The sequence below is a fragment of the Nymphaea colorata genome, chromosome 6, assembly GCF_008831285.2.
Source record: "Nymphaea colorata isolate Beijing-Zhang1983 chromosome 6, ASM883128v2, whole genome shotgun sequence".
NCBI classification, from domain to species: domain Eukaryota; kingdom Viridiplantae; phylum Streptophyta; class Magnoliopsida; order Nymphaeales; family Nymphaeaceae; genus Nymphaea; species Nymphaea colorata.
Window position 1 is genome coordinate 20,988,064 of NC_045143.1, and position 13,920 is coordinate 21,001,983.

Below are 13,920 nucleotides of genomic sequence, written 5' to 3' on the forward strand. Positions count from 1 at the left end.
CCTAGATCCAATTATAACTACGCACCACCAGGAGGGTGATGAAGGTTAGATGCTAATCTCCAGACCCAGTTTGTTATTACTCCAGAAGGATTGAAATCATATGCTTCACTTCAAACCAAAACAACATTGACCTCAGCATTTCCTAGCCACATTTATTCAACTTATGATAGAACAACAAACTTGTGTTTAATACTCTTTCCTGAATTAAGAGTATTAAACAGACAAAATCATTCTAAAGAAAAGTACGCTCAAAGCCAAAATGTCAAAACTGAAAACCAAGCAACTGTGTACATTTACTCAAGACTGCCATTGAATGTCTAACCATGATACTGTCTCCTTGTCATGTTTGATTGCCGAAGCTCACCCGTGGTTTTCCTTTAAGTTCCTTGCAATACTTGAATATTTACTACGACATTTTCACTAATTATATGCGAGTTCAAAGTGACCTGGGGGCATGAAGAGGGCAGAGAATTGGATGGACAAAGCCTACTTGAGCTCACGCACCACTCCGAATAATTATGTTAATATGTAAGCACGAAACAGGCAAGATTTAGACGTAGCTTAGTTATGAACACAGCACAATTAGTTGTATGCCTGACCAGATTCCCATCAAACTGGTATACTGATATCCAGGACTTGACATCAAAGTTTCGGCTGTGGTCGCTGTCAAACTCACCTGAACTGTAAAATCGTCCAGAAGCATGCTCTGTAAAACAAATGACTCCAAGCTTTGGATGCATAAGATATTGATATCGTCCAAATATGGTCAGAAAAGCTCCATACTGAATCAACTGTTAAATGAATTTCAATTTGAGATTAGGTCAGATGTCGGAAAACTTTTAAACCGGGGATAATATCCGCCGGTTCCGGAGAGGATAAAGTACAGGGATTGATATCATGATCCCCAAAATCCAAATCAGAGGTATAGCTTCTGAGTGCACTGATCTGAAATCTGAATCAGAAACATAGCGGCTGAATGGAAGTGTACAATCAAATGGAGAGGGCTTTTTCAGATAACCACCATGCCTGGCAATCGAACTTGAAACCATACAGCTAGTAGAGACAGAGAGAGAGAGATTTGTTCCACAGCCCTGGTGCTGCTCACAACCATCTTCAACAAAGCCATGCCCATGCGGTTGGTTGACAGTGTCTTGCCATCATCTGGTCGATATCATGATTTTCGGAATCATAACATTGAGAACATTGTGTTATTTTTGCTTGCTTATATCATTTTTATGCTCAAATAACATTGCTATATTTTCAGAATGTTGTCTAGGTAACATACATGAGAGAGAAAGAGAGAGACTATACGAATCTCTAAAAGACAAATCCATGGAACTATTTTCAGCCTCATGCAAAAGCAAGACAATCTTTGACATTTACCGCTTGTATATCAGTACACTGCTGACACATACCAGGTTATCCTCTCAACCATGTATTCCTGTAGGAAGAATTATCTTTCAAGGATGCATCGTGAGCCTTGTATTCCATCAGGTAACTAGGAGGAAGTTTCAATTGTCTTTTGATTGCATCTCTTAAAGCCATCACAGCCTGATCAACAAAGAAATAATCACTCAGACAATTCTTATCTTAAAAAACATATTTCTAGACAGAGAAAAGCTTCGTAAACTCTACGCATGCAAAAGCAACTAAAAAAACGACGGAAACATGCATTTTTCAGCAAGGAAACTGGATATAACTACCTGATGATCTGCTGCATTTCTGTTCCAAACACTTAAAATGTCCTCCCCAAAACGGATACTTAGAACAACACCACATATATCTTCGCCACCATCAAGTTGATCACCAACCAAAGCAAGAACCTGTCAACATGAAGATAACTGTTAACTATTCCGGGGAGAACAGCTGCTAGGGGGTTAGGCCCCCAAACCTTTTATTATCAAAAAATTGGGAGAACTATGTCCAACAAAAAATTGGGATCAACAAAAGATCCTGTCCCAATGATGACAAGCTCCGGCAAACATCCCAGTCAGAGGACTGTTGGGACCAAAATACAAAATCCGTAGCTGCCGTCATGTTGAAAAGAAGCTGGAAGACCTCAGAACCTGGCCCAACCTGAGAAAAACAAATGCAACTACTTTCTGCCCCAACAGCAAAGTGGCCTTCATTGTTGCATGGCTTCCATCATTAACTGCCTAGAAACTGTTAACTATTAATAAACTACGGTTTGCTGTTCAATATTAGTTCTAGATGTTCTAAAGCTGCCGTATTTCCATTTTCAATAATCACAGTTTTATGAGAAAGCATGGAAGAATCTAAAAATCTGTAAACTGATGAAGTGGTGCACTCTAAGTTTATGCTAAAGAAGAAATGCTTTTTCAAATAGTTCACCAGTGGACTTACAGAAGCCAAAAGTCGTTAAAAAAATGCATGCAGAAACAAATCTATGTGACAACAAAGACTTAATGTAAAAGAATGGATACATGATATTAGTTGGATATTTTGAATAGAATATATGATTAGAAGTCCATAAACATTCCAGGAGAAATCAAGAAAATAATGAAAACATGCCATTAAGAGAACATTTAACTCCCATATAAGGTTCTCCAAGAGAAATTTAACCAATTGAATTTGAGATTATGAATACATATTCGACCAGGATAAAAGACAAAATTTTGGGCATTTTTTGCACTTCAAATTTGCAGGGGATACTGTTTGCATTAGTCCTTGGTGGGCATTGATGCTTGTGTACTCAATGAAGCCCAGAAATCACAAATATAAACCCTAAAGAACAATAGCCTGTATGCCATCCATTTGGTTTACTACCAAATCTTGCTTATACATCTTTGGCTCCCAGATGACTTTGCAGTTTGCATCTAATAACACACATGTTTTACACTTATATGACTACAGAAAAAGGGTACGCAATCTGAAGAGCATATTTAGATACAAACCTATGGTCTCCAGCTGCCAATTTCAAAAATTCATTACTGACAATTGCTCACTCAAACCTTAAAAAAATAATTAACAATCTCACATAAGGATTATCATTTGGCCGAGAAACAAATGTAGCTCTCCAACTTACCAAATCCTCCCAAAAGCGTCCTGACACGGCTTTATTGAACCGTATTATCCACTTTCCACCATTACAATTTGCTGAATCCTGAATGAAGGACAGTTAACTTATTAAATAAATTCCACGTCATTGCAAAGGGAATAAGTTAAATAAGCAAAATTACTTTTGATTATATGAACTTGCCTCCCATAGCGGCCGAATTCCTTCCTTGAAAAGATGCAGATCAGTGGGACTTGGTAAAGAAGAAGGGCGTGCAAGGTGACAATAACAGAGCCAAAATCCTTCAACCTGTAAGAGTATGTACTTTAACCTTATTTGCTTAAATTTTGATGACACAGAAATCAGATTACCAAATACCTATCTCAGTCATACCGTACTGAAATCCATTATCTTCTTTATGTTATCCTCATATGAGGTCTGTGACCTAACTCCTGTGCGGCGGGTGTACCAAAAGACAAACTTGTGCTGAAATTTCCATGCATAAAAGATGTCAGAGAAATTAAAATAGCAAAGAACACTCAGTTGTAAGAAGTTTCTTTAAAAAAAGTTTCCAGAAGATATATAGGGGAATTTAAATCTGATGGATAGCAGATGTTGCTGGTTAAAATTAAAAATTTGTTGTTGGAAAACAGTCATCACATAAGCATTAGTGACAGTCTATGGTGCAGCAATGGAAAATAATATAACTAGTGTTTTGTGCATACGCCCTATATTCCTAATTACACAAGTAATCAGAAAAGGGTGAAACAGCAGCACACTTTCACGTTTAAGAGCACACATTCTGGACATCTCATTGAAAAGCCAATGATATTTTCAAAAGGCAGGCACATCAGAATAGGTGCGTTCATCTTTTTGCTTGTAGAGGATAAGTGAAAATGCAACAGCACCTGTAAGCCACAGAAACTTGCATTTTTCCTACACATATATCCATTTCACATTTCACATATACATCGTCATGTTTTTCCTCGTTAACAAGTGAACTAGATACTTAACATTACAACAGACATTTATGAACGCGCATTTAGCCCTACCCAACATTTCCTGTAAAGAGTATCTTAACACTTTTGAACACACTAAAATGGTCAAATAACTAAATCATATTAAGAGATTCTGGGTTTTGAAGTGCACATATTCCAGTAAATCAACCCTGTTAGTGATAATGAAAGTTAATGGAGATCTACGTTTGCAAACTAAATTCATACGAAACACTTACAACTGAAGTTTTTGTTGATGTAGATTGCAGTCCTTTATAATGAACATTGATCAAGAAATAAATGCTAAGCTGCACTGATTGCTTTAGCAACAGAATGCATGGAAGAAATGAAGCTAAATGGAGATAGTTTTCAAATTTCTTTGTGTTTGTGGATTGAAATATGCAGTTTCTGACTGTTACCATATCTTATGTATTCAACTGTAAGTTCATGGAAGATATAGTTCTGTCGTAATCATAGTCACAAAGATCAGTATCAGTTTATAACTTTATATCGGCAAAGCAAAATGTGACTATTAATCATTTTCTAATCAATATCAAGAAAATCTCAGTATTAGGAAATGTAGAAAGCGAAAAAATACGAAAATGATGGAATGGCTACTTATTGATCAATTAAATGAAAGTTCACGATAATGCCATGAAGTATTCTGACTTTCTGTACTTTCAATATCTTGCAAGTTTTTTTATCAATACAAATTTTCCTATACCACGCCATAACAAGAAAAGTGCAAATAATTCAAAATCTCACTGAAATCTGGTGATAACATGTTAACATTCATAAAAACCACAAACAATTACTAAGACTTGGAAATAATTAAACAAGCTCCCACATGTTCCTAACTGATTTATCCATAGCGACAATTATCGACAATAATTATAAAATCGGAAAAAAAAAAGAATAAAATGCTTTTATCAGCAACATTATCATGCTACATTTGAAAATCTTCGAATAATAATTAATATTGTGATATTTCCTCCTTTTCCTAAAATAAAACTTTTCCATAAGTGCCTTAAGTATATGTTTTCCACTTTTTGTTTCTCATAAAATTTTTAATTGTTTTTCAACATGTTTTCTCCACATTGTTTGCAAAATTTCGGTTCTTCTTCACTCAGGAAAATTAGTAAAAAAAACTCGTCCTTTATAACTTTATTTACTATTCTTTACATATTTTTAATGTTTTCTCTGATAATTACTCGAGACAAACAAATTTGAAAAAAACAAAAATTCCAGGAAAAGGCTTTCTGTTAAATACTAGAGAATGACATTTGAGCTAACACACTCTTTTATAATTAAGTTAAAATGTAGAATATCCATCATTGAACGTGCACACTTTGTTGTGCATCTGCTTTCTAGCTGACATATATTGGTGGTACCACCAAAGATAGATTGAAGCTCTAGGCAAGAGCAAAATTATCAAAATTGGAAGTCAGATAGGTCAATCAAGGCTTACACAGACCAGTCAGGGCCAGCTAGTCTGAGTCAGTCCACGACAGTTGAATAAATTATAAACTAAAATCAATAAGGAGGTTTAAGAACAAAATATTTAAAGTGACAAAAGTAATAGAAGATAAAAAATATCATTAAGAGTCAAGAAGCCCTCATAGATCATCAACTGCACATAACAACGCATGAAATAAATGATGAATATACACTACTGAGCTTTTCATATTCAATGTATCTCCATGTAGTTAAAACTTAAAAGCATTATGTCACCCAATGTGGCAGACCACATAAAAAAACCCAGATGGGCTCTACGTGGCACTAGGCAGTCCCATTAAACAGAGAAAGGGGGGCAAGATAAAGAGAGGGAAGAAAGTGGAAAAGTGGACAAAGGTGAGACTTCTGAGGAATTAAACAAGATATTAGAAGATAGAGCAAACAAAAAAAACCATAAAACTATAAACTTTTACAGTCAAACTAAAAAGCAACATTTTTTTTCTTTACCTCCATTTGGCTAATTAAGTGCCTCACCCAGGCAAGAGGCTCTTGCCAGGCAAAGGCACGTGCCTAGATGTGCGGCAAAAAATTAAGATACATGGTCCCATTTACTGTAAGAGTTGGAACAGGCAGCCCAGTGGCACCAATCAACCTGCTCAAACAGGCCCAGACCCCAAATGCCATCTGAAATGGCTAAAAATGAAGTGCATCCAGACTAATAAGAACTTTAGGACAGCATTATCTTGAGGCTCTTCCTCAGTTATTATCTCTCGTTGTCAAGCAGTCACTGACTCCTCCCTTCAGAAAAGAGAGTACCTATCACTTTTTTGTATTTACTACCTCTATCTTACAAGGACAATAACTTATATTATACTTCAGGAAGCAGAAAAAGTAACATGAAAATTTGACAAAGTGACAGCTGGGGAAATATTATAACTTATAACTACTCATCAATTACTTTAAATTTGTAGACTTGGGATGTCGAACCAGATTCTACATAAGGTATGAAGTTTCAAATCATGCTGGTCATATGAAGAATTCCTAACATACGACCAGCAAGCATCAACGAAATTATTTTTCTACTCTCAGATCAAGTAATTAACTTTAAAACACAACCATGGCTCAAACCCATAGACTACGTAAGATAAATTAGTTCCTATGGTGATGCTTGATTCAAAGCAATGTTTTGCCTATGGAAAAAATTTTCTAAGCAAAACTACATTGCATAGGGTAAAAAAAACAAGTGAAAATTTCACCATGTTAGATTGTACCGAAGAAATAAAAAAAAAAACAAAGCAATGAGGGGCTATATCCGAACCTATGTCACATATGTATGGGTATGGGTTCGGGGAAGCGGGTACATGTACGGAAATTTAGAAAATTTTGGTACGGGAGTACAGCAAACAAATATATATATATATATATATATATATATATATATATATACATTAATATTAAGATAATTTTTAATAGTTTCTTTCATAATTTCTACATATAATCTCATAAAACATAAATAAGCTAACAAAAATATCGTTAAAATGTAAGAAAAAATGAAAAAAATATGATTTCGGAATTGATCCAGCCGTATTGTGCCATACAGTTGTACTAATAACCAGTGTTGTACGTATCGTATGATACGAGCCTGTATCGTACGATACGTACCGTATCGTTTTGAAAATACGATACGATACACCCCCCCCCCCCGTATCGTAAATACTAAATAGGGGGTGTATCGTTCCTATATCGCCTGTATCATACGATACGGGGCGATACACCCCATATCATACGATACAGGCTGATTTCGCAGAAACCTGCCCGAGACCTACTTATTCGACTTCTTTTTGAAAAATACCCTCCGTTCTTCATTTCTCACGCTCGCATACTGTCGTCAAGGAGGGCGATCGTCCATTTTCACCATCAAAAAGTTTATTTTCACTGTGAAATCGAAGATTAAGGGGTCGATTTGTGCGTGGGTGGTTGATTTTCGTTGGGAGGAAAGGGGTTTTCTTCATTTCTTCTTCGTAAGGTATGAAATCTCATGTTTTTACCATATATTCATAATTTTTTACCATACAACCGTAGATTGAAAGATTTTGAATGTTTTTCATTAAGTTTACCATAAGTTTTCATTTTTTTTTTTTTCGAAGATATGGATCCTACATGACAATGGTGCGAAAGGGTGAAGGAGAATAACCGCTTGAAACTCAAATGTAGCTTTTGTGGGAATACATTTTTAGGAGGGATTAGTAGAATGAAACACCATTTGGCAGGGACCTCCAAAGATGCGTCTCCTTGTGTTGGAGGACCAAACAAACCTTTGCCTCCATTTATGCGTCAGCAATGTTTAGATATGATTCTTGCTTTAAGTCAAAAGAGGATACAAAAAGAAATTGAAGACGCAGATGTAGGCTATAATGAGCCTTTGGAAGATGAAGAAGAGGAAGAAGCTTATGAATGTGATGATGAAGATGATAGCAGTCTAAGAACAGATTTGGAGACCTCAAGAGGTAGAGATCGTAGAAGAAAAGGGATCATGTATGAAGGAGGTCGATCTGGTATAACGAGAAGGAAAAGAAGAGACAGCAGATATTATGGCCAGGCGTGGTATGCGACCACCTAGTGGTAGAGTTCCTATTGGTAGGTCTAGTGTTGGTTCTATTGTGAGTTTTTTCCCTTCATATACTAGCCCACGTGGTCAGCCGCAGATTCGTGCTACTATGACATCTAAAGATATGTTATATCATGCACAAAAGATGGTAGGGAAATGGTTTTATGATGCATGTATTCCATTTAATGCCGCTAAATCTTTTCAATTCCAAGTCATAGCAGTTGCAATTGCTACTATAGGCCCCGGATTCAAAATGTCATCATATCATCAGTTGAGGGGCAAAATTCTTCAGGATACGGTCAAAGAAGTGTCTGAACATTGCGATGAGTTGAAATTATGTTGGAAGGAAACAGATTGCTCCATTATGTCAGATGGATGGACTGATACAAGATCAAGAACATTTGTAAATTTTCTTGTTTATTGCCCTAAAGGTACAATGTTCTTGAAATCTCTTGACTTGTCTGATGTTCCTAAGACTGCTAAGATTTTGTTCAATGTTTTTGATAATGTCCTACAAGAAGTTGGACCTGAAAACATTGTACAGTTTACTATAGATAATGTTGCAAATTATAGAGCTGCAGGAGATTTGTTATTTCAAAAGTATAGAACATTTTTTTGGAGTCCATGTGTCACTCATTGTGTTAATCTAATGCTTCAATATCTTAATGAGATGCATGATATAAAATCAGTGATTGACTAATGTCAAGAGGTAACAAAATTTATCTATAATCATGCATATGTATTGAATTTGATGAGAAAGTTTATAAAATGAGTTGAATTAATACGACCTGCACAAACTAGATTTGCCACAAATGTATTGACTGTGCAGAGTATGGTGAAACAAAAAACTCCTTTGAGGCAGATGTTCGCTAGTGAAGAATGGACTGCATATCCACATGCTCATAAAAGAAATGCTTCTTTAGTTGTGGATATTGTATTCAATGACGAATTTTGAGAATCATGTGTGAAGCTATTGAAGGTTTGTGTTCCATTAGTTAAAGTTCTCAGGTTAGCTGACAGCGAGGATACACCTTAAAGCAAAAGAAGCAATTCGAGACAACTTGAAAGGAAAGAAAAGGTTATATATGCCCATATGGAAGATTATAGATAAAAGGTGGACTGGACAACTTCATCAACATCTTCATGCAGCAGCTTACTATACTTGTTTTCGGAACATGGGACAACCTGTCGCCATTCGAGCCACAACAACCATGCGTCCAGGTAAATATACATAGAAATTTTAATTTACTTTGCATTTGTTACATTTGATTCTTTTAAAATTTTCACATTGATTTGTTATATTTTTGTTTAGATTTGTGGTGGAATAGGTATGGGTTTGATTGTTCAAACCTAACACGTTTTGCAATCAAAGTCCTCAGCCAGACATGCAGTGCTAGTGGATGCGAAAGGAACTGGAGTGTGTTCCAACATATCCATAGCAAAAAAAGGAATAGGCTCGAACATAAAAGGTTGAATGACCTTGTCTTTGTTCGATATAATATGAGGTTGAAACAAAGGTAATATAGGCATATTTGAGGAAGAACCAGCTACAATATTTGATGATGAAGATCTTGAATGCTTCAACCTTGAAGCTGAAGCAATAGAAGGCTTTGTTGATGAACGAGAGTCTGCTACTACTTCTGCTGAATATGTTGGTGAGGATCTTCCAATTCTTCACGATGAAGATGAAGATGAAGATGATGAAGATTATGAATGATGAATCATGAAAGAGAGTCAAGTCAAGAGTGCTTTCATTTTATATGTATCGAACGACTTAAGAATTATGAATCTATGGTTGTTGAACACTTGAATGTTTTATCATTTTATGGCTTATGCTTTGTTGAATGATATTGTTATGAATTTTCATGTCTATGAATGATGAACGCGTAAGCCTGTAGCAATAATAAGTCTATCATTATCTCAAACATGTTTTCTATGAAGAACTTATTATTTTTAATTTTTTCTGATTTTTTATGAATTTTTCCTTTTTTTAATTTTTTCTGATCTATTAATAATTTTTAAAAAAAATTACAATACGGTTACCATACGTTACGATATTTTACGATACGGCGTATCATAAAGCCCGACCGATACGGCTTACGATACGCGTTTTACAACATTGCTAATACCGATACGTGGGCATATCCCACGTACCACTGTGACATAGATCGCAACTAAGGATAGGCGTCGGGCCAAGCGCCGGCGGGGGCCCAATACCCGGCCCGGTATGGGGCCAGTTCCGGGCCAGAAAAACCCAACCCGGACCCGATGGGTCGGCTCGGATCGGCTCGACGAAGGCTCGATTCGGCCCGATTAATCTTTAAAATTATTTTTTATCATTAATAATATATTATTATTAGAAATATATTTTATATTCAAAAAAATATTTTATATTTTAAAAACCAATTTTTTATTGTAACCAGGCCCGGGTCCGATGGATCAGACATCGGGCCGGGCTGGCGTGATGTCCACCCCTAATCCCAACATGAGATTAGACAAAACCTTTTTTCTCCAAGAGGGGCAAAGTTTGCCTAGAAAAGAAGTCGCGTTGTTTCATAGAACATAGTAAAATTGAAGAGGACCCACCACCTACGGCAAACCCCTTTGCTGAGAACGAAAACCTTTTCATAGTTATGAAGGCCTAAAGAAATTATGAAAAGCCTATGCCCGATGCAGGTTGCTTATCACTTCCTTATGCCTTTATCATATCTAAAGTCTGTTGAAAACTTGAAAAGTTTCATCTCAATTTCATCATACTAAAATTTTTCATCAATAAGAGTGTCCACTGAAGTAACAAAAGAAAAAACTAAAGGATGACAAACAAAGATTCAACAAGCAATTCCTGTTAGACCATTGATAGTAGGAGATCTTTGAATTTCAAACATGCTCTCAACTCTCAAGTAACAAAGATATGACAGTTAATCCAGTTTACTGAAGGAAGTTTGTCTTGCTCTACCAACAACTTCCATGGCTCTCATCCAAGTATCTCATTTAATAACATCCAATCAAGTATTGACCAACAAAACCGACCTTTTTCCAGAAGACTACTGCATCACATAAAATTCTTATCCCTTGAAGCTTACAGCGTTTGTCCTTCATAAATCACCAACTATCACTCTTTATATCCTCTTAAAGGCCATTGTAATAGGTGGCAATCATGCTACCATCCCATAATTCGTAATAACTTTATGAAATAATTTAAGAAAAAGAAGGCAAATACTACTAACAACAAAAGGTTCAAATAGGAGAATGGTGGCAGCAGCATCAAATATTTCCCCTACATGGCACACCAATCTTTCTATTTCTATAGTGGCATGGACCAGAATCCCTCTGTTTGAATGCATGCAAAATGTGGAGAAGATTGCAACTCTGCATAATTTGTGATTTGTACTTGCAAAACAGAATTTCTTGAGAACCTAAACCAACATGGATCCGCCATTCAGTTTGCTTCCTCCATTTATTTATGATATGAACTCGAAACGAGATAACCAGTGTAGGTTGGTGTATGCATGCAACGGACAAGGAGACTGATGGCACCCATTATTCACTCAGATCAGCTCAACAGGACATTACCACGTTTCCTGAAAGGAATTTGTTTTATATGGGTACGCAACAAATTACTGTCAAGCTACTCATTTTGAAACGGCCAGAAATCAAAAAGCATGATACGGAACATTCTATTCATGGAATGCACTCGATTGGCATTTGGAAACTGAAAAAAGGATCCACTCACTCAAACACCTCTACAAAATATACATCAAGCAAGCCCCAGCCTGGTATTTTTTTTAAGCACCCTAGCAAAATCATATCTTAAAAATGGCAGTTGTTCCCGTATGTTCTCCTAGGTAAACCAACCGAAACAAGAAGAGAAAATTAACCATTCACCTAAAATTTTTCATTGGTCAGCATGCCGAAACATCACTATTGCGCTCTTATTCAGAAAGCATCATATTACAAGTATTTCCAGAGAAAATCGTCAAGGCAAGAACACCCCATCCTCGCCTGGTAATCATTTGAAAGAAATAGAAAACAATGAAAAATCATCGCTATATTCAGAAACGCTATCCCACCGGTCTGCTAGAGCGGACCTGGAAAGGAATGATCAATCATCAACAAAGCAGATGGCCAAACTCAGTAAGACAGAAACTATAGAAACAGAGGTGCGGAAATAAAGGAATGGGAAGGGAGAACTCTAACCCTAGGGACGAATGAGAATGAGAAGGATTCAATCGATGGGAAGGCGCGAAAGCATAAACCGGGAACGAGGAGGGAACACATCAAAAGATAGAGGGGGAAATTGGATCCCTAGGGAGAAGAGTAGCTATTACCTGCAAGGGATGGAGGCCGGCCTTCAATTCGAGCGAACGGCGTTCGTTCTCCTCGGCCTCCCTCTCGCCGTAGTTCCTGCCGGTGGCACCGCTGTTGTTGGCATCTTCCTCGAGAACGGTGGCAGCGACCGCTGAAGGTGGCGATGGACCCTTCCCCTCCATGGCTTGTCTCTCCGCGACGCCCTCCATGGCTGCCTCTCTCTCTCTCTCTTTCTCGCCGGTAGAATGGCTGCAACTTTCCGCCTACTTTCGTTTTCGATGATTCGATCTGAAGGAGGGAAGACCGATCCGAGAAAGGAGTCGTGGTCGGGTCGGATATCCAGAATCGGGTATAAGCACTTCCCCTGAGTTCCGCTCTCGTGGAGACCAGTGGATGGGGCCAATTCCCTCCGGAGCTTCTGCTTCTCGCATTTTCGGGCTTCCTAATTGAGGATACTGTCATAAAAATGGGTTTCAGAACCGAATCGGCAATAAATATTTAATTCTAAAAAATAATTAAAATTAAGTATAAAAATAAGTAAAATTAAAAATTAAAATATAAAACTTGGTACTATTTGAACAAATTAGTCAAAACGAATTGGGCACGATTGGAACCAGGCTTATTGTGGCGCCTATTATATTAAGAACGAATTTTAGTTACAATTATAAAACGTAGATCATTTTTGTCCTTTGGCTTTTTTAGACCTCACTTTTGTTGGAAACTATTAATTCGATGTCTGCACTTTGTGAGGGAAGTTGCATACTCAATAAAGTAGAACATTGAGAAGCAAAAGTGAAATGAAGAAAGGAAGTTTTCTGGCTGGAAAGAAGACTAAGTTTTTCAAAATGATTCTTTAGGGAGGGTCTGGCAACAAGAGACAAATTTCAGGAATTAAGCACACCCGCAATTTTTATAAATCTTAACTGGGGTTTAATGCCATTTTCAACAAATTCAAAGAAGAGTAAGGTTGTAGTTGGAAGACTCTTTCAAACAAACAAAAAAATTGTGAAAACCATGTTCGGCGACACCATGGTTTTCATCCAATCACCTGCTTTTGTTTTTGGATGACAATACAAAAAAAAAAATGTTAATTGTAGTAAAAAAAATTTGCCGACTTGTAACTAATCAAAATCTTGTAACACCACTAAGAAGGTTTGATTGCATTAATCCTTAGTATATTATCAGAAAAGGCAGCTCCGTCTTGTGAGGAATCAAGAGTTTGAATTATCAAAAGGAGTAAGCCAATAAGAGACCATGTCCTCAAGGGTACCTTGTCTTGTTTCTTGAGCAAACATGGACGTAAGATTTGTTGGCTAAGTTGCTCGGTTTTAAAATAAAAAAATGTGACCAGAGAAGAGTAATTTACAAACGTCTACAAAGCACAGTTGATATTAAATGGTTGTATTTGGAACCCTCAATTAAGAAAATGATAAGTACAACCTGATTATGTATGTCAAGATGTATATTGTTTGATGGAGATTTAGTGATGTACGTACGTCAAAAGATTACATTCTTATTAGCCAACTGGCTTCAAACAC

General features: G+C 36.8%; 1 protein-coding gene across 1 annotated transcript; it reads right to left on the reverse strand.

Moving 5' to 3' along the window:
• Window positions 1-1,194: 1,194 nt before the first annotated feature.
• Window positions 1,195-12,680, reverse strand: LOC116256209 (eukaryotic translation initiation factor NCBP). Its single transcript, XM_031632497.2, has 6 exons — window positions 12,403-12,680; window positions 3,410-3,502; window positions 3,221-3,325; window positions 3,047-3,124; window positions 1,704-1,823; window positions 1,195-1,551 (listed from the first exon to the last, which is right to left on the reverse strand). The coding sequence occupies exons 1-6, from the start codon at window positions 12,589-12,591 to the stop codon at window positions 1,420-1,422; spliced, it is 717 nt and encodes a 238-aa protein (XP_031488357.1). The 5' UTR covers window positions 12,592-12,680; the 3' UTR covers window positions 1,195-1,419.
• Between the last annotated feature and the right edge of the window lie 1,240 nt (window positions 12,681-13,920).